The sequence below is a fragment of the Kogia breviceps genome, chromosome 11 (assembly GCF_026419965.1).
Source record: "Kogia breviceps isolate mKogBre1 chromosome 11, mKogBre1 haplotype 1, whole genome shotgun sequence".
NCBI classification, from domain to species: Eukaryota; Metazoa; Chordata; class Mammalia; order Artiodactyla; family Physeteridae; genus Kogia; species Kogia breviceps.
The window spans coordinates 48,889,775-48,917,545 of NC_081320.1; the positions used below are offsets into that span (position 1 = coordinate 48,889,775).

At 44.7% G+C, this 27,771-nt stretch overlaps 1 protein-coding gene and 1 long non-coding RNA gene across 4 annotated transcripts in view; one reads left to right on the forward strand and one right to left on the reverse strand.

Annotated features, from left to right (window-relative positions):
* SLC1A4 (solute carrier family 1 member 4) overlaps positions 1 to 18,120 on the reverse strand; it is a 28,348-nt gene extending 10,228 nt beyond the window's left edge. Inside the window, exons 1-4 of one of the 3 annotated variants that reach the window (XM_067007512.1) lie at positions 14,024 to 15,200; positions 4,920 to 5,095; positions 2,828 to 2,870; positions 840 to 902 (exon numbers count right to left, since the gene is read on the reverse strand). Coding sequence is in view for 2 of the 3 variants with exons in the window: in XM_059079696.2 (XP_058935679.1) it covers positions 840 to 902; positions 2,828 to 2,870; positions 14,024 to 14,550 (633 nt within the window). In the remaining variant the exon portion in view is untranslated. Of the gene's footprint in view, positions 1 to 839; positions 903 to 2,827; positions 2,871 to 4,919; positions 5,096 to 14,023; positions 15,214 to 18,022 lie in introns of those variants that run through there. The other 2 variants (XM_067007511.1, XM_059079696.2) reach the window with 2 other exon arrangements.
* The window catches only part of LOC136792148 (uncharacterized), a 48,836-nt gene continuing 35,307 nt past the window's right edge, over positions 14,243 to 27,771 (forward strand). Inside the window, exon 1 of the long non-coding RNA XR_010835520.1 lies at positions 14,243 to 14,328. This is a non-coding gene — a long non-coding RNA (uncharacterized lncRNA). The remainder of the gene's footprint in view (positions 14,329 to 27,771) is intronic.

The following is a 27,771-nucleotide window of genomic DNA, read 5'->3' on the forward strand; positions in this document are numbered from 1 at the left end:
GTATAATGTATTCTTTTTTTTTCCAGCAGTGCTGAATCTCACTACTCTAAGCATATGTTAGAGGAACATTTTATTCCATTACAACACATTTTGAAATTCTGAACAGGAAACATGTCAGCGCGGTCAAAACTGAAAGAGCATTTTTACCACCGTTCTAGTCGGAATCCTAGTCCCAGCTCTGATACTAAATAACTTTTCTGAGCTTCAGGTGCTTCATCTGCAAGATGAAGTGAAATGGACTAAACTAATAGCTTTCGACTTTTTTACAAAAGTAGAGCTTTTCCTTCAATCAAAGAAAGGCTGGTAGAACTCAGAGCCACTCAAGCCCTAAGGAGATGTACTAGGGGGTGGGGAAGGGCAAAGTCCCTCCTTCTCCCCATGGCAGCTCCATGGCTGGATTGAATAATTCTTGAGGTCCCTTGTCCCTTCCAGCTATATAGCGTGAAGGCTGGGACTTAGCTCAGTGTCTGGTAAACAACAGGTACTCAAAAATACTTGTGAATGAATGATGGTTATAGTGAGTTAAACCCCCAAGACAAATTCTATGTGCAGGGGTAGGTTAAATCACCTATTAATTATATTTCAGAATAGCCGAAGGGGTGTTATAAAATTATTTTTTCTAAGAAAGGGAGCAGTAGTTCCAATTCAATGAAATGGACCCACTAAAGATGGTCAATGGCTGAAGGAGCAAACCTAACCCATGTGTTGCAAACAGCCCATTCAAACCCCAAAGTCTTCAGTCCGGCTGAGAAAAACAGGCATCGTGTATGCTCCTTCAGTTATGAAGCATTATTTGTGTTATAAGTATTTGCCACAAGTGATCTCACAAAAAGTTTTACCTTTTCACGGGTTATGTTTCCAGCGCTTGTGTTGTGGGTCACCTCTCTATAGTCGGTGGCATACTGTGAGCAAGAGAAAGAAAAACTCCCGTCAGTTCACAGCTGAAGACCACCTGGAGGAACCGAGAGGACTGCTGGGCCTCTTGCTACTCTAGCCTTCTTCATTCCAGGTCTTCTGGGCATTCCTCACTTGGCTGGCCTGACAAGGGCCTCTGAGAACTGTACAAAAGTAACTTAAGACCAAGGCAGTATGCACTCCAGACTTCTGGTTATTTAGGAAGTCAAGGAAATGGGGAGAATTTCCTATGTCCCCTGGTCACTGGTTTGGAGAAGTTCTGCACACTTTCAAGCTGATGGTTTCATATCTCAAACAGCTTAGAGTTCATATTATTTGGGGAAACTTGGAATTCATTCCACAATGCCGAAGTACACTTTTCGATGTGTAATTTTATTTTCATTCATTTATTTATGCTCCACTATGTTCCAGAACTTATTTGAGCCTGACTGCTTTTCAGCATCTGTTTCTAATCTGCCTTCAGCCTCCACTCTCCAAAGCAAAGGCTGGAAGGCAAGACAGCATTTTCGGGCTGAGCCTTCTGGGAAACCACTCATCAGAGGTGAAACGTCCCTCCAACTTTGGTCCTGCAGTTGACTTCACACACTTCTGCCCGACGCACACAGTTATCTCCCTGGGGCAGTATGCATTATCGTTGAGGGGACTCTGTTATAAGACACCCTTCTAAGGACACCTGGATTCTGAACTGTTAAGAGGAGCCCCTTAGAGGGGGCTCAGACCCAGAGGCTTGCTTTGAACTGGCCTTTAAAGAGCTCTGGTCTCTCTCAGCTTTGACTTATCAAGCTTTCAGACGGGCAGACATGTTCAGCTGTCCCATGATTAAGGATGGCAGGGCAAACAAAACCCATCCCACACCTTCTGTGCCAGCCCCGCAAACCTTGTATTTTTCTCCTAGCTCACATTATACATACAAGCCACAGCTATGTTTATATGCAGGGTTTTTGTTTGTTTGTTTGTCTCTTTTAAAGAGAGGCTGTAAGTAGAAACAGAAAAGTCTTGGCTTGAAAAAGGCAATCAGTTTAGTCCATCTAATCTAGACCTTTATATTCTTTCTCTATATAAAGCATGGCTGCAGGGGAGTTACTTGAAGAATTGTTAAAATTAGGGAAAAACTGGAAACAACCATCATCAAGGGACTGGTTGAGTAAAATTATGATACTCTCATACAGTAGAATACAGCCAATAATTTATGCAGAAGGATATTTACCAACATGAGAAAATGTTAATAAGAGCAGGTTACAGAACAATATGTGTAGCACGTGTACATACTAACAATGTCATGTAGTATAATTATTTTTAAATCATGTGAATGTGCACATGTATAGAAAAAACATACTGGAAGGATGTATACCAAAATGTTAATGGGTAGCTCTAGGTAGTGATTATGGGTGATTTTTATTTTCTTCTTCTTTTTTGCACTTTATTTTTATTTTTTGCAAGGAGTATACGTTATCCCTATAATCAGCAAAAAAATATTAAAATGTATTTTTAAAAAATTCTAGGGAATTCCTTGGTAGTCCACTGGTTAGGATTTGGTGCTTCCACTGCAGGGGGCACAAGTTCAATCCCTGGTCAAGGAACTAAGGTCCCACAAGCCACACAGTACAGCCAAAAAAAAAAAAAAAAAATCTAAAATATTTAAGAGTTCTCAAAAATGTGATTTGAGGGTATTAGTATTAGGTGATATGAAAAGATACTGGAACTAGTGGGATATTTTGGAAAATTTTTTGGTTTCTTGTTGTTTTGTTTGTTTTCTCTCCAGAGGTATATCTATAAATTTTAGGCCAATGATACTAAGTGTTGTTAACAACACAACCCTCCCTGTTCCACCTTATCTAACTCTATAGCAGTAATCTATATGTAACCCACCTCTCCCCACAGTTTCATATTTTTAGCAAAGCATCAAGCTTACCGTACGGAAAGCTGCAACCACAAGATTTGAGGGAAACAGGTTTCTGTTGGAAAAGAAAGCATTTTGTCAGTATTCTTAAAATTCGGCATTCAAAGTGTCCACTTTAAGATGCCCATTCCTGACAGCCTGACACACAGGGTTCTCTCTTTCCCTACGTCCAGCATTTACTGCCATCTTCTGCTTGATCCAAACACCCAACTGTGCTTCGGCTGCGGGGCCCCAATAGATACTTTGAGTGCACTGATTTTTATCCTCATTTCTCCTGTGGTGCCCCTGGATATTTAGGTAAACTGTGTCCAAGGAAACCGGAATAATTGCATCACTTTCCTTTCCCCTAGAGGCTAAGCCCTAGTGCAGTGGTTTTCAATGGGGAGTGGCACTGCCCACTAGCGAAATCCAAAGGAGTGTTTTGTTGTTGTAATAACTGGGGGGCATTCCTGGAACTGGGGGAGTGTGTTCAGGGGGAAGTGCCAGGTCCCAGCCATTTGTTCTGCTAAATATCAGTCTGAATGTAAAACTGTCCCATTAATGGTGACTCTAAACTCAGAAGCAAGCACCTAACCATTTTGGTTTAGAGCATTCACTTCCGGACATTATTTTTATTATAAATTACTCTCCTTTAGTATTTTTTCTTTTTTAAAATTTTATAGCATACTTACATTTTTATTTCTATTTTTAAAAATATATAATATCCCCTTCTACCTATTTCTCCCACTCTCCACCCCGGCCTCTGGCAACTACCAAGCTGGTGGGTTTTTTATATTACAGTCAAGTCATACTGATGTTTGAAATTATGTGTGTACGTAAATTCTATTTATGGATTTCATTTCAGGATGAAGGATAGTATAAAATATTTGTTATAAAGGGAGAGCAGTAAAACTGATCCAGTTAAGCTAGATTTTGAAACCAAAATCTATTCATGCACACAGTTTTTATTGAGGGCCTCCTTTTGGTCATATATTGTACAGAGGCTGGTCATGATATACAAAAAAATCCCACTGATAATCCGTATGTTCTACCCACTTCCTATAAGTCTAGAAGAGTTAAAGACCATCCTTTACAATTTGCGCCAGCCTTACCTGCTCATTCTTACTTCTGTGGTTGAGTTGTTCATAGCACTAGAATCTCTAGGCAACTATTTGCGTGCATTTGGTTTCAGAGGTAGGCAGGTCTGACTGTAGCCCAGCCTGGCAAGCAGAGTCTGAGAGGCCTCCTGGTAGTCACACCTTTGTGTAATACCCTCCCCTTCAGTGTGTGTGTCATGGGGGGTGGGGGATGGGTATGACTTGCTTCTAGCCAACAGAATACAGCAAAGGTGATGGGATGTCACTTTTGTGATTTGGTTACATGAACTTGTGGCTTCCATCTTGCTAGAAGACATTCTTTATTGCTTTCTGGGCTTGCATATTTGATGAAACAAGCTGCCATATTGGAAAGACCCGTATGACAAGACATGGAGGGTGGCCTCTGGCCAACAGCCAACTAGGAACTGAGGCTCCCAGTCTGAACGTCAAGGAACTGAATTCTGCCAACAACCACGAGTCCTCAGAAGTGACTCCTTCCCCAGTCAAGCCTTCAGATGAGACCCTACCTGCAGCCAACACTTTGATTGAAGCCTTATAAGAGACTCTGAAGCAGAAGACCCAGCTAAGCCATGCCAGGGTTCCTGATACCACAGATGCTATGGGATAATAAATATGTGTGATTTTAAGCTGCTAAATTGGTGGTAATTTGTTATACAACAATACATAATGAATATACCCACCAAAAGGGTTAACGAGACACAAAAATGACTTCATTAGAACACTCAGGAAGCTTCCATAGACAGCCAGCATCTAGAGACTGCAACTCAGCCTTTCCCATCTTGCTTGTCTATGAAACCTGAATTGCTTTTAACATACTTAGAGAATACCTGAAAGTACACGCCTGTATTTAAACAGACAAAATGTGATCCTCCGTTGAATTAACCATTGCAAAATGGTGATCTGAAGTTTGATTCCTATTACAAGCATATTTACTTTAAAAGAAAGGCAGAAACAGACTAGGCATTTGTATTGACTATTCTTTAGTGTGTAGATGAATAGCAACTTACATTTGCCTCTTATTTCCATTACAAAGCACCCTTCTCAGTCTTGTAGGAGTACGTTTGGTATCTCATTTCCATTTGATACACTGGTTAGAAGCAGAAACAGGCCCTGAGCCAAGGTTTCGCCCATTCTGCATCCACCACAGTAGTTCTCAGACTGAGCTGGCCACCTGCTTCCCCCCCTAAGAAGACAGGGAAGTTAAGGAAAGAGCTGGGTTAGAAGCCCTCTGTCTTCTCCATGGGGGACGATTTCCCCTGCAAATACTTCACATCCTTCAGGAATGAGCTGTTGACCTGCCTGGTGTCTTTATCATAAGCAATAACCCAATACTGTCTCACCCAGAACGGACCCTAACCCAGAACTTCTAGACCAAACAGCCACTGTTTGGTCAACCTGTTTTCAGACAGTCTACGATATCTAGTCTACAAAATCCAATGGGAACAGAGGGGTATATTCAATACTAGAGTCAAAATAGTGACTCCTGACAAAAAATCAAATTCCTAAGAACATGATGTGTTCTGGCAGTTTCTTATAAAGTTAAACATACACTTACCATATGAACCAGCAATTCTACTCCTAGACATTTACCCAAGAGAAATGAAAATATATGTCTGCAAAAAGGACCTGTATGAATAACAGCACCATTCATAATAGCTCAAAACTGAATTGTCCATCAACTGATGAATGGAAAAATAACATTGTGATAAATCCATACAATGGAATCCTACCTGGCAATAAAAAGGAAGCAACTGCTAATATACACAACGTGGATAATCTCAACATCATGCTGAGCAAAAGAAGCCAGACAAAGAAAAGTACATGCTGAGTGATTCCATCACCATGAAACTCTAGAAAAAGCAAAACTAATCCATAGTGATAGAAAGCAAAACTTTCTATCCAAAACCGCCTGGGGCCAGGGATGAAGAGTGGGAATTGCTGAGAAGGGTCATGGGAGACAAAAATGTTCAGTGTCTGGATTGTGGTAGTGATTAAATGGTTTATCTATTTGTCAGAACTCATTGAACTGTACCCCTGAAATGGATGCATCTTTTGTATGTAAATCATATCTCAAAATTGCTTAAAAAGTTAGGACAAAAGATACAGTGCTAACTGCAAAGGAGATTTGACAACCAAAAAAAATACGGACATTCAATGGGACGACTGAACTCTTTAGATTACATAACTCAGCTCTCAAATATTGATCCTTTGGAAGGAATCGCCTGCAGGCAGTGAGTTGAACCCACAGAATAGTACTCCTTTCCTTCAGTTCCCCTGGTTGCCACAGGCCAGGAGCAGAGGCAGGAGGATGCCCCTGCCCCCACCAGGGGGCAAGGATGAGAGGCTGCAGGAGTAAGGCAAAACATTTTTCTCTACTCTTCATGGTTTGTGCCTTTGGTGTTGTATTTTAAAAGTCATTGCCATACCAGAGGTCATTTTATTATCTTTCAGGAGTTTTACAGTTTTGTGTTTTACATTTAGATCTGTGATCCACTTTTTTTTTCTTTTTTAAGACGTTTTTTAAAAAAACTTATTATTTTTGGCTGCATTGGGTCTTCGTTGCTGTGCAGGGCCTTTCTCTAGTTGCGGCGAGTGGGCCTTCTAAGTTGCAGTGCGCAGGCTTCTCATTGTGGTGGCTTCTCTTGTTGCTGAGCATGGGCTCCAGGTGCACAGGCTTCAGTAGTTGTGGCGCTCGGGCTCAGTAGTTGTGGTACACGGGCTTGTTGCTCCGCGGCATGTGGGATCTTCCCGGATCAGGGATCGAACCCGTGTCCCCTGCATTGGCAGGCTGATTCTCAATCACTGCGCCCCCAGGGAAGCCCTGATCTGTGATCCATTTTGAGTTAATTTCTGTGAATGGTGCAAGTGCTGTGTCTAGATTCGTTTTTTTTTACGTGTGGATGTCCAGCTGTTCCAACACCATTTGTTGAAAAGATTATTTTTGTGCCACTGTATCACCTTTGTTCTTTTGTCAAAAATCAGTTGACCATATTTACGTGGGTCTATTTCTGGGTTCTCTTCTGTTTCATTGACATATTTGTCTATTCTTTTGCCAACATCACACTGTCTTGATTACTGTAGCTTTGTAGCAAGTCTTACAGTCAGGTGTGTCAGTCCTCTGACTTTGTTCTTCTCTCTGCACTCTTCTTATCCCTCTTTCCTTTGACTTTTAAACAAGATGCTACTGTGAACTCAGGCTTTTTCTTACTCCTGAGCTCTCCTGTATTCAGGGATGAGCTGCTCGTCATGCAAGCAGTTTTGCTCCCCCAGAGCTCTGTCTCCACGCACTTTTCCCAGTTCCTCACACTGACAGAGTAACCATCTGGGCTTTCAAAATGAGGGACATTTGAGCTGGAAATGATCAAATTCAACCCCTCATTTAGTGCCCAGAGACATCAATTTGCTATATCTCCCATTCATGTTCCATACAGACCAGCACTCTCCAACAGAACTTTCTATATTTATGCTGTCCAATATGGTAGTTGTGTGGCTACTGAGCACTTGAAATATGGCTAGTGCTACTGAGGGTCTGAATTTTTTTTGAGGGGGTGCTGTGTTGGGTCTTTGTTGTGGTGTGAGGGCTTCTCACTGCAGTGGCTTCTCTTGTTGTGGAGCATGGGCTCTAGGTGTGTGGGCTTCAGTAGTTGTGGCACACGGGCTCAGCAGTTGTGGCTCTTGGGCTCCAGAGCACAGGCTCAGTAGTTGTGGCACATGGGCTTAGTTGCTCCGTGGCATGTGGGATTTTCCCAGACCAGGGATCCAACCCATGTCCCGTGCACTGGCAGGCAGATTCTCATCCACTGAGCCACCGGGGAAGTCCCTGAATTTTTAATTTTATTTACATTTAAACTAGTTAAATTTAGCCACTTGTGGCTAGTATTTATCATATTAGATAGTAGAGACCTGGAGTTGTGAGATCCACGGTCTGGAAATCAGAAGGATCAAATGGTCTTCTCAAGCTTACCTCTGCACAGCACTCAATTTCACTGGGTATTAGGGTGCTTCTAACCATTGAGGCTATTCATTTTATTTAAATTCTCAAATATGTCATTTTTCTCTTATTTGATCCTGAGAAATTTCCTTGAATTACATAATACCAGATATCCATTAGACCAAAGTTTTTCAAACATTAGTTGGCCATGGAATCAATTTCCTGGCTCTAACCAGCATTTTATAAAAGATGTAATACATTAGACAGAGTAGAAAAGATCAGCATGTATCACACTTAAAATGTTGTTTTGTAGGACTTGTGTTTCAGATTGTGTATGTGGGAGTGAAGTTGTCTGTATGTGGATATGCCATTATTTAAAATTTATTTCTCATAGTGGGTCTAAGTCAAAAACATTTGCAGAAAATGCCAAGACTGTACTACTAAATCCAGAGACCCAAGTCAGACCAAACTGGGAGAGAATGAATGGACGAGCCTTTCCAGTACTTTAGGAACCTTTGGACACATTACTTAAAGTAAGCAGAAAAACCGGTATGAGCTCAGGCTGAAGTTTTTAAAGGATAATCCTAGTATGATTATTACATAATGATATATGTATTTTACCTAGCTCTTTCACTTCTTTTTTTAAAAAAAATTTATTTATTTATTTATTTATTTTTGGCTGTGTTGGGTCTTCATTTCTGTGCGAGGGCTTTCTCTAGTTGTGGCGAGCGGGGGCCACTCTTCATCGCGGTGCGCGGGCCTCTCACTGTCGCGGCCTCTCTTGTTGCGGAGCACAGGCTCTAGACGCGCAGGCTCAGTAGTTGTGGCTCACGGGCCCAGTTGCTCCGCGGCATGTGGGATCTTCCCGGACCAGGGCTCGAACCCGTATCCCCTGCATTGGCAGGCAGATTCTCAACCACTGCGCCACCAGGGAAGCCCCTCAGGCTGAAGTTTTGAAAGCAGAACTTCTGTTCGTGGCACTGTACAGGCTTGTGCAGCTCACACCATGAAAAACTTCAGAAGTGTTCCTTCTTCATACATCTGGTGCTGTTTGTTCTTCTGATCCTGTTGTCAAGGGTGGTATGCATTTCCCTTTCCATATGAGAAGACTGTAAAACAATTTACTTTGGCTTGGTATATTTTTTCTGTTCCAAAAGTATTTCCTTTCATTTAAGTTCAAAAATTCTTTACCAAATTTATGAAAATTTCAAAGACTCTTCAGAACAGGATACAACACTCTATGTACACCTGATAAATATTTATTATCCCTAGTGCTTATTGTTAACAGGTTCAGTTAACAGGGATGTGCCCCTTCAGATCTCAGTACCCCCTACAAGGCCGGGAACAGAGGAAGGGCTGGGGGTGGCGGGCTCACACTATGGAGACAGTGGGGGGTAGGGGAGTAACCTATCCTCTTTCTGAGGCCCACAGCCAGTTTTAGATTCCAGCCTGAAAGGCTAAGCCTGGGACCCTGGAGTGGGGGACATTTGAGGAAATAAGGCTAAGAGCAGCACTCATTCTCTGTATCAAGTAGCCCTCCCTGAGAGGCTGGGACACACTAGAATATTAGCAACACACTCAACTATTAACTCATTTAATCCTCGTAACAAGTCTAGGTAGTAGCTACACTATTATTAACCTCATTTTACAGATAAGGCAACTGAGGTACAGAGAGGCTAAATGACTTGTCCCTACAACTAGTAAGTGGTAGAGCTGGATTCAAAACCTGGTAGCTGACTTCAGTGTCTGTTCATCATCACTATCCACACTACCTCTCTCGATTTATGTTCTTTTCTGAACGATTCAGGCACGGTTTCCAGCTAAAGAATTTTATTTTAGTATTATAAGCTGCCATTTTTAGTGACTAGTTAGGCTGAGAAAACTCCATTAATTTGGATCCATGATAGATTTGCTAAGAGTCTTCATCTTGCCTACAGGTTTCTTCGCACCTACTGAAGAAATGTGTTCTTTGCAGCCTGAGAGGCATCATATTCACCCAGTTCTTGGGAAAGAAGGTAAGTCCCTAGTGCCATCCTGTGTGAAGGGAAAGGCTCCAAGCACTTTCCATTGTTGAGAAAATGAGCACAAGAAAAGCAATAAAGTCTAGAAAACTGGGCGACAGGCAAAATCTCAATTGTCTTTACCAGGCACATGGTAGCCCCTTCTGCAAGACAGTGGCCCAGGACCGTTCTTCTGGCTGCTACTACAGACAGTGTCCCGGGCCCAGGAGCTACCTGCCTCATTGGCAGATAAGCCTCTGGTTTTCCATTTGAAAACCGCAAATATTATCACTCAGAGGAATGTCTGAGGTCAGTTGCCTGAATCCTTTCCATTGACAGGTGAAGAAAACTTTGGAGACCAGACACGTGTCATGCAGGGGAAAAAGAAACTGAGATGTTGGGGAGAATATATGAGGATTTCTGCCCCATTTCAGAATGGAAGGCTCTTCTGTGTTTAGTTTTGATTTTCTCCATTTTCCAAATTTCCTACAGTGTTGATTATATTAGTCCAAAACATAGTCACTGTTCACCTATTTCTCCAGGCTCCACGTGATTCCTAATATACCTAAAGCTACATTAGCTTCAAGTCATCTTTAGGTCCCAAACATCCTTTTCTTCCCACTCACTCTAATTTATTTCAGACTATGAAGAGAGAGAGAGCCATCCCCATTAACTCATGTGAACCAAAAAAACACAATTGCTCTGTCATCTTGCCTCATTTATAACACGAGCAAGCATCTACTGGGTCAGCCCTATTCTTAGAGCTTTACAGACATAACTCATTTAACCCTCACTATCCTGGGAGGCAGGCCCTCTCATGATCCCCATTATAAAGAAGGAGGAAGCCAAGGCACAGAAAGGTATGGACATGTCCTAGGACCCACAATCAGTAAGCGTTGTTAGGGACCAAGAAGTTCCACAATGACTGGGTTCCTGAAGACCTGCTTAGAAGTCACTTTGGGTCACGCCCAGTACTGAGTCCCATACTCTTCCAGGTTCCAAAGCATGGTGCTTGGGCTGCTCAAGAGGAGACCATGACTTTCCCACCTGTCAGTTGCTGTCCACTGTCCTTTCTCAGCTCTCAAAGGGCCTGCTCTAGCCTCACCCCATGCCCCAGTCTGCTATGCTATTTCTAATACATTGTGTTGGGAAATCAAACCACTTGTCAACGGCATTCTGAATTTCCTAAAAGGCATAATCAGTGTCTATTAGCTTCATTTCTCTCTGACTTGTAGTTCCACCTTGAAAAACTAAATTAGAAATCATGGCAGAGAGACGCAGTGAGAGTTTGGGGGCACTCCACGATCTGGAAAGGTCGTGGACTTGAGCAAAGCCTTGGCGGCAGCTGCAATCAATCACCTGAGACTTTCCCCACTCCTTCCAGGTGTTTAAGTTCTAGGCAGTTACCAGGGGCAGGCCTGCGGGATCACTGAGGTGTTTGCCCACAGAATCTCATATTCACTCACTTGCCCACAGGCAGAAAGGACAGCGCCCTGCCTTTGCCAGGGAACATGCCTGGAGTCACATAAGATTGGCATCCGTGAGGTTTCTTCGATGGAAGCAATTTAAAAATGTTTACCCAGAGAGTCCCCAGACCCAGGAAGCAGTTCCGCATGGCTCAGGATTCCATTTCCCCTCAAAAGCTGCTCAATGAGAAAGTCAAATCCAACCTGCACGTTCGCTTTCCTTCACTGAAGAGGCTCAACTCCTCTGCTTATAAGAAGTGAGCGTCTGCCCCGAGCCGACTATACCCTTACCTGGTACCCTTACATCCGCATCAGAGCAAACATTTCTGAGGTGGGACTAGGCCACCAGCATGGCCTCATTTCTATAGCGTGTTGACTTGGGGAAGGGAAGAGTGGGAGAAATAGAGCCCTGAACCAGGGGGCATGAGACCCATAGTTCTTCTAATCCCTCCTTTGACAAACCACTCTGTGTCGTTGAGCAAATCACTTAATCTCTGTCTCAGTTTCCTCATACCACCTGCTCTACCTTTATCCGTGACCTGCTGGATTAAAGCAGTTTGGCCCTTGGAAGCATTATGAAACACTACCTACCCCCAACAAGCTACGACAAATGTTCTCTTGGTCTTTCCCTGTATTTGTGGCCTGAGTCACCGAAAGTCTGTACTTACACTGACCGCTAAGCCATAAGGATGGGTCATTCACTTCAGAAGCAGGAGCTGAAGGGGCTTGTATCTAAAACTAGAAAACCATGATCAGGAAATAAGTCCCTTCTGGGGCTGGTGGAATAAGGTAACCCCTCCTTCACCCCCACCCCCTGCCCCCTGTTTCTTGGCCATTGCCTCTCTCTGAGATAAAAGAATGCTACTAGCGTCTCTATGGGGTACCACCAGCAGGCCAGAGCATCCACACTCCGAGCCACTAATCCCTGCAAAAACGACTCCCTGGGGCTTCCCTGGTGGCGCAGTGGTTGAGAGTCTGCCTGCCAATGCAGGGGACTGCGGGTTCGTGCCCCGGTCTGGGAAGATCCCACATGCTGCGGAGCAGCTGGGCCCGTGAGCCATGGCCGCTGGGCCTGCGCGTCTGGAGCCTGTGCTCCGCAACGGGAGAGGCCACAACAGTAGGAGGCCCGCGTACCACACACACACACACAAAAGATTCCCTTAACCCCACAACCTCCCTCCCTGACTGATACGCTGAAGGTAATAAGCCAAAGGTACTCTCACCCTCAGTAGACTTTTTCAGTACCCACTTAAAAGTTAGTCCTCAAACCTTAAGGATCTTTAAAGACTCCAAATATCAAGCTGCTAGACACTAGACAAACGCTGTAGCTCATCAACGTTCTAATAGGCCACCTCCACCTGTCTTTTTGGTAAAAAGTTTTGGTAAGAACTTTTTGGTCCCCCTCGTCAGAGAGGTTTTGCTTTTTGATTTTTTTCAATGTAAATTCCTTTTTTGTTGTTGTTGTTGATGTAATTTTATTTATTTATTTATTTGGCTGCACCACACAGCATGTGGGATCTTAGTTCCCTGACCAGGAACTGAACCCGTGCCCCCTGCAGTGGAATGCGCAGAGCCCTAACCACTGGACTGCCGGGGAATTCCTGTTGTAATTAAAGGAACACTCTCAATCTTAAGTGGCAAACAGTCATCCATCCAGAAGGAGAAATAGAAACAGGAGGGAGTCAAGTCACTTTACCCAGAGTTTGCTGTTTTTCACAGCCTCAGCAATGAGGAGCTTTGCTTCGGCGACTCAAGACAAAACATATGTCCACGGCTCTGAATTCAGAATTATTGGAAATCTGGAGGGGGAGCCAGCTGAGCTCCTCACTCAGCTGAACCTGGCCATGTCAGTAAATGCCCCTAAGGGGCTGCAGTTTTCCCATCTATGAAGTCTGGGCTAATGGAGAAACCAAAAGAGGCTGAGGCTTTGGCCAATCCACAAAAACTACACTACATTTCAAGGGATGAAATGCAACTTCTAAGAGTCACAAAAAGCAGGCAAAGCTAAGTGAGGATGCTTCTTTCTCTCTCCTCTCTAGAATTCACATCTTCCCACAAATAAAGCCTCTTAAAACTCACAGTACTCTACAATGTTCCTGACTATGGGGATTGACAGCAACCTGTCCCAAGTTCCCAGGAGAGGGATGTTTCTGGGCAATGAGCCCTGCACAACTAACTCCAGCCTTGTTATCCTTTGGGTCCACTGACAACTCTTCAAAAAATTGTCAGCTTCCTACCAGCCAAAGGGCTGAAACAGAGGCCATAGATTACAGGCAAAATTTAACCAATGCTCCCAGAAGCTTTTGGGCACCGCTGGGGGAGAAAATTGGGTGAAGTATATTGGGGCGTGGTTGGAACATTTTCCCTAGTGCAGGCAGCCAGAGAGCCTAAGGATTAAAGTACAGGTGAGACCGCTGCCTCTTCCCTAACACACTCCCTCCTAACTGTAGGACTGGTTCTTGCTAAAAGATGCAGTACCGGTCCTTGAGAACGTCAGGTGCGCCCCGGCTGACGTTTGCAAAGGTGTGGTCAATATGCAAAGCCTCCAGACGTTATTTTGATATTTGAAAACTGTTAAGAGCCACCAGCAGCCAGTTAAGAATGAACTCTTAGGAGTATATGAGGGTGTATGAGTATGAACTAGAGTGCATTAGAGAGCTGGCATCTCCCATTGAGCACTCGGCGAGGTGTTGGCTGGCGGGGGAGGACGTTACCTGGCCAGGTCGAGGAATGAGTCCACTGTCTCTTTGGGGACCGGTGGGGGCCCCGTCTCCTCCAGACCCAGGTCGCTGGACTGAAGGGTCTGCGCGCCAGATCCAGGCTTGATGATGAACGCCAAAGCGACTGCGAGAGCCGAGGCGCCTAGTGTGGTGAGGCCGAAGTAGGCTATGGCGATGCCGCCCAGGCGCCCGAGAGAGCTGGCGTCAAGGGAGGCGGCGCCCGATACCAGGCTGCAGACCACCAGCGGCAGGATGATCATGCGCAGCATGCGGAGCAGCATCTCTCCAGGAAAGGCCAGGTAGGTGACCTGTGTGCGGTTCAGCTTGAGCCCACGCAGCGCCGCGCCCAGGCCGGCGCCCGCCACCACTCCGGACACTGTGAGCAGCACCAGCGCGTGGCGCCGTAGGAAGTCAGCGCAGCGCCGCGCGCGTCGGGCCGTTTTCCCCCGCGCGCCAGGCCCCGCTGCAGGCCCCGCCTGGGCGCTGTCTAGGTAGCCGTTGGTATCGCTGCTCTTCTCCATGGCGCTACCCGCGGCTCCGAGCTGGAGGAGGCGGGGGACTGGGGTTCCGGCAAAATACGCGGCTCTCAATGAATGGATCAGGCGGAGCTGCCGAGGTCCGCTAGCTGTGCCTAGCGGGTTCTGGGAGCTAGCCCGCGGGTTTCTCCCGGTCTTGGCCCTGGAGCAGGTGCGGGGAGGGCCAGGAGAGACTCGGGAGAGCGGGCTGGAGCCCCGGGGTGAGTGGATCGCGCCGCGCCCAGTCCTGTACGGCGGCCACGGGCTGAAGATGATGTAATGAGGGAGCTCGCAGATGCGGAGGAGAGGGGGAGTTCTGAGACCTGCGCCGGCCCCCTTCACACCCACCGCCCCGCCCCCTCGACTCCGGCCAATCAGCGCCCGAGAGTCTCCTCCGCGAGCCCCTCGCCCGGCTCCTGGCCACAGGCGCGGGGGGAGGGGCGGCCCGGCCGGGGACGCCTACTGAGGCCGCTGGGGTGCGGGTGTAGCCGGCCAGTCCCGGCGCCCGCAGCCTAGGAGGCCCAGCTAACCGAAGCCCGCTCCCGGCGACCGCGGGGCGGGGGCGGGGCCTGAGGGACAGCCAGGGCTCTTTGGCACCTGCTGGGGCCGCTCGAGCCGGCCGGGGTCTGGGCCCTCGGGTCAGAGGGTAGGGGAGAATGTGGAACGCGGTGACGTTCCTTGTCCTGGGGGCTGGGGGAGGGGAGGCGTTGCCAACAAGGTTGGTGCTGTCGCCCCCGCGCGGCCCGTTTTCCGCCGGAGAGCCCGCCCGCCTCTCCTAGGAAGGGTCCTCGCGTGAGGGGATCCTGGGCGCGCTCCTAGGCGTGTGGCTTGGGGCCGTCGGGATAGGCCCTGGGTCGCCAGGCAGCTGTCTGCGGTATGTGAGCTGAAGACCAAAAACTCTTCGAGAAGAAACAGAGCTCTTACCACCACTTCCAGTCGCGTTTCTACCTTGTAACCTCAGCTGAAACACACAAGCCACTGGGTTTTAACCTTTTCCATCCCCTGGGCCCCAGCCATCGTATGAAAATAGTGCAGACGGCGGTTTAGCCAGCCTGAATAGATGGTTCCTTAGAAAATTCCCTGACGGTCCAGTAGTTAGGACTCCGGGCTTTCACTGCTGAGGGCTTGGGTTTGGTCGGGGAACTAAGATCCCACAAACCGCGTGTCTTGGCCAAAAAAAAAAAAAAAGTTTCTTAATGTTCATATTAGATTCGTTTACTTTTTATTTCAAATTTTATTTATTTTAACATCTGCTCTGGTCACAGCAGATATGAGAGAAACCTCTGCAGAGTCGTTTTACTGTCACATTAATTACATTTTCATATTTTTTTCATTCTGCTTTTGAAAGGAATTGTTCTTTTAAGACTTTTGTGAAAGGGAAGCCTTCTTTTGTGTGGCCAACCTGAATTAAGGAGGAAGACAATTTACTATAGATCTCTTGTTGAAAAGGAGTCATCTTAAAACATGTCAGCACAGATATTTATGCAAATCAATATGCCTTAGTAAAGAACTTTAAGGAGATGTCCACATTTTGAGACAGTGAGGATTTCATCGCTTGAAGCCAGCCAGCCAGCTGTTGACTGGAGTTTGTACGTTTTTTTTTGAGGGAGGGGGGTACAAATCAGGTGAAGAGCTTACATATTTTTATCTAGTTTTGCAGAGCAAAGTTTATTTCTGTGTGCACTGAAGAAAGAGGAATTTCTACAGACACACTCTCTGTTTTGCCAACCAGCCCCTCCCTTCATTTTGACTACCACTTTTATGCAAAGGATTTGCCATTTCCAATTGCCTGCTTTATATCTCCACCTGGGTATCCTGCAGGCATCCCAACTCAACATGTCCAAGACTGAACTCCTGGTGGCCTTCCTCATGCCTGCTTATCCTGCTGATTCCCCTATTTCTGTTACATTGACTTCCCAGTCAACTCTGCTTGAAACCTCAGAATGACCTTTGATTCTTCCTGATGTCTCCTCTCACCTGACCAATTGTCAAGTCCCACAGACACTCCTTGTGCAATATTTATCCCGTACTCCCCTCCCATCCGTTCCCAAAGCTGCCATACTGGCTCAGTTTTTTGGGTTTTTTTTTGCGGTACACGGGCCTCTCACTGTTGTGGCCTCTCCCGTTGCAGAGCACAGACTCCGGATGTGGGATCTTCCCGGACCGGGGCTCGAACCTGTATCCCCTGCACTGGCAAGCAGATTCTCAAACACGGTGCCACCAGGGAATCCCCAGATTACTTCTTGTTCAAAAGTTCTCAGGGTTCCCACTGAACTAAGAATATGCTCTTCAACCTGGCATTCAAGATTTACCATGATCAGCTCACTCTCCAGCCTTGTGCCCTCTATACATGCAACAAAAATGAGACTGTACTGCTTCTACATTTTCTGGCCTCTGCATCCAGTTCCAGTTCAGATACCACTTCTCTCCCAAAGCCTTTCTTAACGCCTCTTTGCTCTAACTCTGCCTGCTGCCCATAGCTTTTTGGGCTGGTCCCACGCACTTCACAGCTGCGTTAATAGTTAACCCTCAACTGGGAGTAGGGAACTCCCCGCACTGTTGGCAATTTCATTGGCTGTAAGTATGGTGCTGAGTGGGAGAGCAGTGTTTGGAGGTGCCTTATGCCATGCTAGATGCATCTGTCATTGAATTAGCAAAACCTCTCCTTGAGGGGTTTCGCTGGTGGCGCAGTGGTTGAGAGTCCGCCTGCCGATGCAGGGGACACAGGTTCGTGCCCCGGTCCGGGAAGATCCCACATGCCGCGGAGCAGCTAGGCCCGTGAGCCATGGCCGCTGAGCCTGCGCCTCCGGAGTCTGTGCTCCGCGACGGGAGAGGCCACAGTGAGAGGCCGGCGTACCGCAAAAAACAACAACAACAAAAAAACCTCTCCTTAAGGAGGAGCTGGTCTCTTGGGACTTCTTTCAGGGACTGGCTGCCCTGTAGCAGTTCCGCCTACATATGAGGCAAACCAAGAAACAGGTGTCTGCTCCTGGCCTGCCCAACAGCTGGTAAAGGGTTTCATTTTCTGCCTTCTTTTTCTCTCCTTTTTTTTAATCCCTCTCCTTTGGTTCGTCTATTACATTTTCTTTGTCTTTTCATAATTTTCCATGCCTCCTGCTTGTAGGGATTTAGTATCAATAAATCATATAAATTGATAAATAAATAATATTTATATTATTAATAGAAACATTATTTATAAAATAATAAATAAATAATTATTGATTCCTGTATTTAGACACCTTCCCCCACTACACTCACAAGTGTTCTCTCTGGGTTCTAGGTGTATAAGTACCAAATTACAGAAATACCTTAAAACTGGGCCAGTCTGACACCACTCACTATCACCACCACCATCATCTGATGCTTGAATCTCTCAATAGGTTGGAGTACTGTTCAGCAAGTATCTCCTTTCTTCTTCCTCCCATTTGGATGGGAGTGTACTTACCCCTTTGACTTTGAGCTTGACCATGTGACCTACCTGGCCAATAAAATAAGCAGGAGTAAAATGTTTTTGCAGAGTTGCTCTTGGACTCCTGAATAGCCATTACTCAGCATGCCCCAGGTAGATGCTCCGCCTTCATCCTGGCACCAGAACAGACAGAGGAGTGTGTCTCAAACCAGCCCAGAGGGTTTTGCCTTGCCCAACCCCCTCACAGCCAAAAGGAGAGCACCCCAGACAATGCACAGCCCCATGAGTCAGAAAAATAAATACTGTTGTTGAAACCCACCGAGTTTTGGAGTCATGCATTATTGTGGCAATAGCTAAGTAATACAAATCCTCTCTTCAACATCTATTCCAGTTATCTATTACCATAACAAACCACTCCAAATGTTGTGGCATAAAATAACAACCAGTTTCTTATGATCATATATATTTTTAAAATTTATTTTATTTATTTATGATTTTTTGGGTGCATTGGGTCTCGTTGCTGTGTGCAGGCTTTCTCTAGTTGCAGTGAGCGGGGCCTACTCTTAGTTGCAGTGCACGGGCTTCTTGTTGCAGTGTCTTCTCTTGTTGTGGAGCATGGGCTCTAGGCGCGCAAGCTTCAGTAGTTGTGGCTCGTGGCCTCTAGAGCGCAGGCTCAGTAGTTGTGGTGCATGGGATTAGTTGCTCTGCAGCATGTGGGATCTTCCTGGACCAGGGCTTGAACCCATGTCCCCTGCATTGGCAGGTGGATTCCTAACCACTGTGCCACCAGGGAAGCCCTATGATCATAATTTTGTAGGCCAGAAATTCAGAGAGAACACAGCAGAGGTTCTCATCTCTGCTGCATGCTGACTGCAGCCTCAGCTGGGGTGGCTTAATTCCTGGAGATGCCTAGGATGGCTCAACTGGGGCCATATGCCTGTGGCGTCAGTTCTGGCTATTCACTGGGATCCTTGGTTCTTTTACACATTGCATCTACTGAGGCTGGACTGTCCAAAATGACTCTTTCATTCACACTCCTGGCACCTAGGCTAGTGTGGTTAGAACAGCTGGGGCTGGCTGGATATCTCATTCATCGTGAAGAAGAATCAGTTTCCCTCATTAAAGCAATGATATGGATTTTTTACTTATGCGGTGATAAGAATGGTGTTTTTCCTACCTTGTCAAAGTGACTATTTATCACTCCCAATATACTCGTGTATCGATGAATATTATATGAAACCGAGCAGGACCCTGTGAGGCTCCTGGGCACAAAAGCCTTTCTGTGTCCCCCGTTTCTTGATAACAGGAAATAGGCTTCCTTCAGCCTTCATGACCTTCCCTGTGTTCCAAAAGGCAGGTTTAAACAGTTGCTAATTAGGGAAGGGAGGGGATGTGGAGACAAGGGAGGAATAGTCAAGAAACTATAGAGTAGCCCTGGGGCAGGGTCCTGGTTCCCACTCAAGGGATACACATAACAATATCTTTGAGCTGCTTTACAGATACTGAAACCTCCACCAGGTGGGAAAAGTTAACAGTATGCTGCCCACAAGCAGGTAGACCCCAGACCGGTCGGAACCAGAAGGTTGATGTTGCTGACTCCCACTTACCTCACCACCAACCAATCAGAAGAATGTCCACGAGCTGATCACGCCCTCTTTGAGCCATTACTATAAAACTCCTCACTACCCCCTCCAGGTCAGGACTCACAGTTTTGAGGGCGTTAGCCTGCTGCGGCCCCCTTTGCCTGGCAAAGTAATAAACCTATTCTTTTCTACTTCACCCAAAACTCTGTCTCCAAGATTTAACTCAGTGTCAGGGTACAGAGGCTGGATTTGGCATCATACATACATGCTGGCTTCTTCTGGTAAAGAGATTATCTCTGTTCTAACTTTATATCTGATGACAGTTTCATATTTTCCATATTATTTCACTAGAATTGCTAGTGGCATCAAGCATCTGGCAGGAATTATTTTCTGCCAATGAATGGGCTGAAAAAGGAAAATTGTATCCTTCATCACAGGCAAATTTGGATTCTAGAGTGCTTCTTTACCTTTACTAAGAGACACCAGATATTTTAACTAACGACTATATTAAAAAGGTTAAACTTCAGCTTAACTCTTTCCATGTTAGCAAAACACAGCTTTGCAGAAAATGCAATGTGATTTTCAAAAAAAGAATATTTGCTTTTCACATAGATCAGATTACCTAGCAAACAGAGCAAGCAAGGTGAAAATCCAAAATAATAAACAAGTTCTTTTTCTCCCATGATGGACAACTTAGTTCAAAGTGGCATACTGGAATCAGTGTGGGTGACTTTACCATATGTAATCCTCTGGGCTCCCCTCCATATTATCTCTACCCACCAAAAAGAAAAAATAAAAATGGGGCCATAAAGATGTCACTAGAACCAAAAGGTCAGGCACAGACTCAGATAAACAATTTGAGTCAACACTAAAAGGGAATTTGGTCAGAGTGGGAGTAAAAGGCAGGGTGAGGCAGAAATAAGATGCCTGTTTCTAAGGTTTTAGAGAAAAGCTAAGGCTCTGTGAAGGAGATTTTCTTCTGAGAGAATTGGTCAAATAGGAGCATTGAAAGAGATGAGTTAAAAGACGGGAAGAGTTCTTTTGCTGTCTGTTTTGTGGGCAAGGGTTCTAAGCATAGAGGTTTATTTCAATGACACAACCAGAGGTTTACTGAGTTGCTTACTAAGAGTAAATCACCCTGAAAGGCCCTTAGAATGAAATACAAAAAAAGGGAGTATGGACTACTTAGGGAGCTGACTAAAATGCATATTCCTGAGCCCGGAGGAGGGCCTAGAAATCTGCATTTCAACAAGCCAATCCTTCCCTCCCACATCCCCCTACCCCCACCCCAGATTATTCAATTCAAAAGTATTTATACGGTCATTGAATTAACAGAATTTGGAATTAAAGAGAAGTCCAAGATAAAGTCTAGGGCTGGGCCTTCAAAAACTGCCACTCAAGTTCTTCTGAGTATAAATGTTAAGCGGTAAGAAGCAGGTGGGATTAGAGGGGAGGGGCAATGGTTAGGGTACCATTAGAATGAGTTATAGGTCTCCCAGCAATTTATTACTCCTGGCACAAGAATTCACTGAAATCTGTTTGGGAAAACAGCCATAGACAAGTGAAAAGATAATTAACCTTCCAGGTAGAACTCAGTGATCCCCAAACGTGACTCTCATCAGGGTCATCAGAAAGAGTTTTAAAAGGATAGATTCCTGGGCTCCAACCCTGGAAATTCTGTTTTTGTAGCTCTAGGGTAAGACCCAGGCCTCTATTTTTTATTCTTCCTGTTAATAGATTAATGAGATATAACAACTAAATGCAATGGGATCTGGATTAAAAGATAATTTTCAAACAGGCAAATTTCATGTAAACTGTATGTTGAACTTAACATTGAGCTTGTCAAGTGTGACAACAGTGTTCTCAATACTAGGACAATGGCCTCATTCTTGGGAAAGGATGGAGAATTATTTAGGGGTGAAGTGCCACGGTGCCTGCACACCACTCTTGGATGGCTTGGTAGAGGGGAAACGTGTATATAAAGAGAGAATGTATTGATAGTATGGGAGGCAAGAGGTTAATAGCAGCTAAAACTAGGTGAGGAGCATATGGATGCTCACTGTTTTGTTCTTGAAACGTTTCTGTAGGCTCAAATTTTTTTCAAATTTACGAAACGTTAATTTTTTTTTTTTTTTTTTGCAAGAGAGAATAAACAACGGAAAGGAAAGCCTCCATCCTTCACTTTGTTGCACAACAGATTGAGCAACCTTAGTAGGAAGGTATGGGTTACAGGGGCTTGGAGCAGAGAGGTCACTGTGGGCTGGCACTGTGGTTCTCCACTAATTCTCTGCTGCCACATACATGACAAATGATGCTTATACACAAGGCCCACAGCCACAGGTGCACCTCGGCTTAGATGTAGTTCCTGGCTACCAACCTGTAACACAACAGATTCTCCTGCTTAAGAAAGAATGCAAGTAAGTGATATTGTCCTAGGGATAATTTTGAATTACTCAAATTTATTTTAAAAATAATGTCTGAACTTCTCTACTTTTGTGTGGAAGGTGTTTGAAAATTCAATAAATCACTCTGAAGTACAAAGAAAATGTAGGTTATTTGCTATCTATAACTGATCTAATCTTTGCCATGGGCAGTCACAGCATTGGGTCATTGCAGGGAGGAGAAAATGGCTTTAACTTGACAATGAATGTAATGGAAATCTTATCCAGTTTAAATAGCCTTGTGTGGATAACTCAGAGTCTTTTGGTAAATACTCAGAAACTTCAGGCTTCCTTTCTACCAGTAAGTGACTCTACAATGATGTGATTATTTTAAGAGGGGTTACAATTTTTTTAAAAAACTGAAGAGTGGTACTTCATTAATAAGAAAAATGCATGGACACTGTGGTAGGTTACAAAAATAGTCCCATTCTTCACCTCTCCTTGTATCCCGACCCTTTGTCATGTTACTTTTCAGGGTTGTACAACTCCATCTGGGCTCAACTATATGATTTTCTTTAACCAGTGGGTATAGCTGACCCTAGGCAAGTACACATTTGACATAGGTTTATACACTGGGCTTTTCTCTTGTGCCTGCGCCCTTGCCATCAGAACACACCTGGGCTAGCCTGCTGGAGGATGAGAGATGTGTGGAGTCCAGCTGAGTCCCCAGTCATCGTAGGGGAGGTCATCCTAGATCAACCACCAGCCCATCAACCCTGGATATGGGAGCAAGCCCAGCCAAGATCAGCAAAGCTGCCTAGCCAGCAGCCCCCAATCCTGCCCCCAGAAACACAAACAATAAACTCCTACTGTTGTGTGCCATGGCGGTTTTGTGGTTCTTTGTTACTATGTTACTCCAAGTCCTCTAAGAAGCATATGCCAAGCTAGGACAAAATGTACAAGGGTTTTATTGTGGAGACACTTGTGAGAGAAAATAGAGAGGGAGTGGAACTAGCAGAGCTGTCAGAGGGCAATGCAAGTCTGACCCCAAGTGAAGGAAAGAGGAAAGGAAGGTTGGGTGGAAACATCCTAGCCTGTTGTGCAGCCAAGAAAGGTCAGCAAGGCTACCAGCGAACTTCAAGGCAAAGTCAGCTATCAGAGGAGTTTCAAGCCTTCCAGGAACGGGTTGGCCTTAGTATCCCACTGTGCCCAGCCATTGGCTGGAGAAACCTGTGGGACGCATGGCCTTGGCCTAAACTTGGCAGTGGATTTCAGAGCACACTAATTGACCAAATAGCCCAATAAGTCTGCAAGGTTTTTTTCCTCATGCTTACCATGGTTACACAGCTTTATTGGTTAAGACTTTAATAGAGACACAGAGACTCTAGTTACTTATAGAGCAGCAGTTCTTTTTTTTTTTTTAACATCTTTATTGGAGTATAATTGCTTTACAATGGTGTGTTAGTTTCTGCTTTATAACAAAGTGAATCAGCTATACATATACATATATCCCCATATCTCCTCCCTCTTGCGTCTCCCTCCCAGCCTCCCAATCACACCCCTCTAGGTGGCCATAAAGCACCGAGCTGATCTCCCTGTGCTATGTGGCTGCTTCCCACTAGCTAGCTATCTTACATTTGGTAGTGTATATATGTCCATGCCACTCTCTCACTTCGTCCCAGCTTACCCTTCCCCCTCCCCGTGTCCTCAAGTCCATTCTCTACATCTGCGTCTTTATTCCTGTCCTGCCCCTCGGTTCTTCAGAACCTTTTTTTTTTTTTAGATTCCATATATATGTGTTAGCATATGGTATTTGTTTTACTCTTTCTGACTTCACTCTGTATGACAGTCTCTAGGTCCATCTACCTCACTACAAATAACTCAATTTCGTTTCTTTTTATGGCTGAGTAATATTCCATTGTATATATGTGCCACATCTTCATTATCCATTCATCTGTCGATGGACACCTAAGTTAGAACAGCAGTTCTAATGTGTGTGGTGCTGCCTCCTAGAGGACATTTAGGAAATGTCTAGGGGCGTTCCTTGACTGTCCTCATGACTGAGCGGGTACTACTGGCATTTAGTGGCATGGGCTAAAGATGCTAGATGTCTTGCAAATCACTGGACCATCCTGCATGACAAATTATCCCGTGTGTTCTTCACCAATTTCAATGCCCTATATGGGGAATAATCTGTTTAAAATGATCTGAGCCAAGAACCTAATTCTCTTTTACACAGAAACATCAAGTATTCTTTGTCCAACATAAATATGCAATGCCTTTCTAAGATTACAATTGCCATGACATTGAAAAAAGTTGCTTTGTTTCAAACTTTACTGTGTTGGTTACCCGTATTACGAAATCATGCCACCAAGCAACGCTACTTGTGGTATTCAAATCTCCAGTGCCATGCTCTTGAGACACTGAACGTTTGTGGCTGTGTCCACTGCAAGCAACGTGCAAACATATGACTATTTTGTTATGTGTTCTGTGTAATTGTTCTCAGGTATTTACTCCTAATGAAATAGATACTTTATTATATTGCTTTTCCTGAAATTATATGGTAGATAGGCTATATTACTTATGAACTTCATTTTAGAATGAGAGAAAGTGCTAGGTCTGACATGTTAAGAGCCACTCCTATAGAATGAGGGTCTATAAAAAGATTACAAAAGAGGAGGGAAATGTACACCCATGTTCAAAGCAGCATTACTCACAATAGCCAAAAAGGAGGAAGTGACCAATGTCCATTGACAAATGAATGGATAAACAAAATGGTGTGGGTGTGTATACATATAAATATATATAACAGAATATTAAAAAGCCTTAAAAAGGAAGGAAATTCTGACCTGTGCTACGACATGGATGAACACTGAAGACATTATGCTAAGTGAAATAAGCCAGTCACAAAAGGACAAATATTGTATGATTCCACTTCTATGAGGCACCTAGAGCAGGCAAATTTGGAGAGACAGAAAGTAGAAGGGTGGTTGCCAGGGGCTGGGAGGAGGGGGGATTGTGAATTATTGTTTAGAGAGTACAGAGTTTCAGTTTTGCAAGATGAAAAGAGTTCTGGAGATTGGTTGCACAACAGTGCGAATATACCTAACACTATTGAACTGTACACTTAAATATGGTTAAGATGGTAAATTTTATTTTATTTATTTATTTTAAAAATTAATTAATTAATTTAATTTATTTATTTTGGCTGCGCCGAGTCTTAGTTGCGGCATGTGGACTCTTAGTTGCGTCATGCATGCGGGATCTAGTTCTCCCACCAGGGATAGAACCTGGGGCCCCTGCATTGGGAACACGGAGTTTTACCCATTGGACCACCAGGGAAGTCCCAAGATGGTAAATTTTATATTATGTACATTTTATCACAATAAAAGAGAGTGAGAGAGAGACACACACACACACACACAGAGAGAGAGAGAGAGAGAGAGAGAGAGAGGAAGGGAATGTAATTCCAGCCTAGGTCCGACTCTGAGTAAAATATAAATGGATACTGTGGTCTAGTAGTAATGCTGTCTCCACCTGTGTTCCTAGGGAGCAATCTGGTATCCATCCCTAAAGCACCCAGATTATGGTCTCTAGTATGACTTTCTGCTAAAAGGAACCAGGGCTCCTTGGAGAGCAGCTGAGTCTATTATTCTATGTTTGGTGCAAAGAAAGCAGAAGTGGGTTAGAAAATCTTAATGTTTTGAAAAAGCAAAAATGCTTGCAAAAATCTCTGGGACTCCCATTGGTCAGACTGTGACAACCTGAACATTGAAAAGGAAAAACAAAATTCTGTGCAAAACATGAGTACATAATGATACTCAAAAGGAGCAACTAAAATATAGTGCATTCAAAGAAAGGCAATTATGAGTTTCAGGTAGTGTTTGCAGAAAAAGCTCTTTATGCTAATGCAAACATACACACGCCACAGTCAGATTTAGTTAGCACTGAAGTAGTACCAGTAAAATCCAGGAAGTTAACAATTTAGCTCAGCCAAAAAATGCTTGGGCAAGATTATCCTGGAAAAAGAACTCTGATCCTGTGTTCCAATCCCAACAGTAATTCATATATTTAGTATCTGACCAATTATTTTAATAAACATTTATTGGGCACCTATTATGTGCCCTATGCCAGGAACGTGGGGTACAACAGTGAAAACAACACAAAAATATCTGTCCTCAAGAAGTTTTACATTTTAGGTGAGCAAGATCTGTATGCAATAAGCCTAATAAAGAAATAGACTACATAATAGGTTAGAGGGTGGGAAATGCTATGGAAAAAAGAAAAAGTAGAACAGGGTAAAAAGGATGAGGAGACCCTGAGGTGGGCAGTTTGCACTATGAAACAGGTAGGCCTCACTGTGAAAGTGAGATATGATAAAAACTTGGAGGAGATAAGATGGGGAAAGAATATTCTAGGCCAGGAGAATAGCTAGAGCAGAAGCCCTAACTTGGAAATTTACCTAGTATGTTCAAGGAACAGCAAGGAGGCCAGTGTGGCTGGAGTGAAATGAATAAAGAGGAGACTGATGGAAGCTGTGTTCAGAGAGGTGTGGAAAGAATCGCACTGAGCAGGGCCTTGCAGGTCATTATAAAGATTTTGGGGGGGCTTCCCTGGTGGTGCAGTGGTTGAGAATCCGCCTGCCTGCAGGGGACACGGGTTCGTGCCCCGATCCGGGAAGATCCCACATGCCGCGGAGCACCTGGGCCTGTGGGCCATGGCTGCCGAGCCTGTGCGTCCAGAGCCTGTGCTCTGCAATGGGAGAAGCCACAATAGTGAGAGGCCTGTGTACCACACAAAAAAAAATTAAAAAAAAAAAAAAAAGACTTTGGCTTTTATCTTGAGTGAAATGGAGTGCTGCTGCAGGGTTTGGGGCATGGTTTGAATCGTTTAAAATGATCTGCTGCGTTAAGAATAAGACTGTAAGGTGTACTTCCCTGGTCGTCCAGTGGTAAAGAATCTGCCTTCTGATGCAAGGGACGCGGGTGTGATCCCTGGTCGGGGAACTAAGATCCCACATGCCACGGGGCAACAAAGCCCACGCGCCATAAGTACTGAGCTCGCGCTCCTCAACTAGAGAGTTGTGTGCCGCAAACTACAGAGCCCATGCACCCTGGAACCTACGCCACAACTAGAGAAGAGAAAACCCACACACCACAACTAGAGAGAAGGCCGTGCACCGCAACGAAAAGCCTGCGTGCCGCAATGAATAATCCCACGTGCTGCAACGAAGATCCTGTGTGCTGCAACAAAAGACCCAATGCAGCCAAATAAATAAATAAATTTTTTTTTTTTTAAAAAAAGAAAAGACTGTAAGGGGGCGTTAGAATAGGAGAGGTGAGACCTGTTGGGAGGCTGTTGTAATTATCCAAGTTGAGAGGTGATGGTGACTTAGGTGAGGGTGGTGGCACAGGAGGTGATGAGAAATGGCTCAGTTCTGAATATACTTTGAAAGTAGGGCCAAAGGTGTTTGCTAATGAATTGGACATAGGATGTGAGAGAAAGAGAAGAGACAAGGATAGCTCTGAGGTTTCTGGCCTAAGAAGGACGGAACTGACTTCCCACTGAGGTGGGGAACGCTGAGTGCAGCACAGTTTTTAGGGGGAAAGTTAAGAAATTCAGTTGTGGGCTTATTAGGCTTGAAATATCTGTCTCGACATCCCAGTGGAGCTGTTGACTCAGTATCTGGAATCTGTGTCTGGCATTCAGGAGAGAGGTGTGGGCTGATAAATATTAGGATGGGTAAGGCTAGGCTGCAGTAACAAAACTCCAAAATCTCACTGGATCAACTCAACAAAAGTTGATGTCTTATGTGTAGGGCTCTACCATATGTCATTTTCACTCTGAAAGTCAG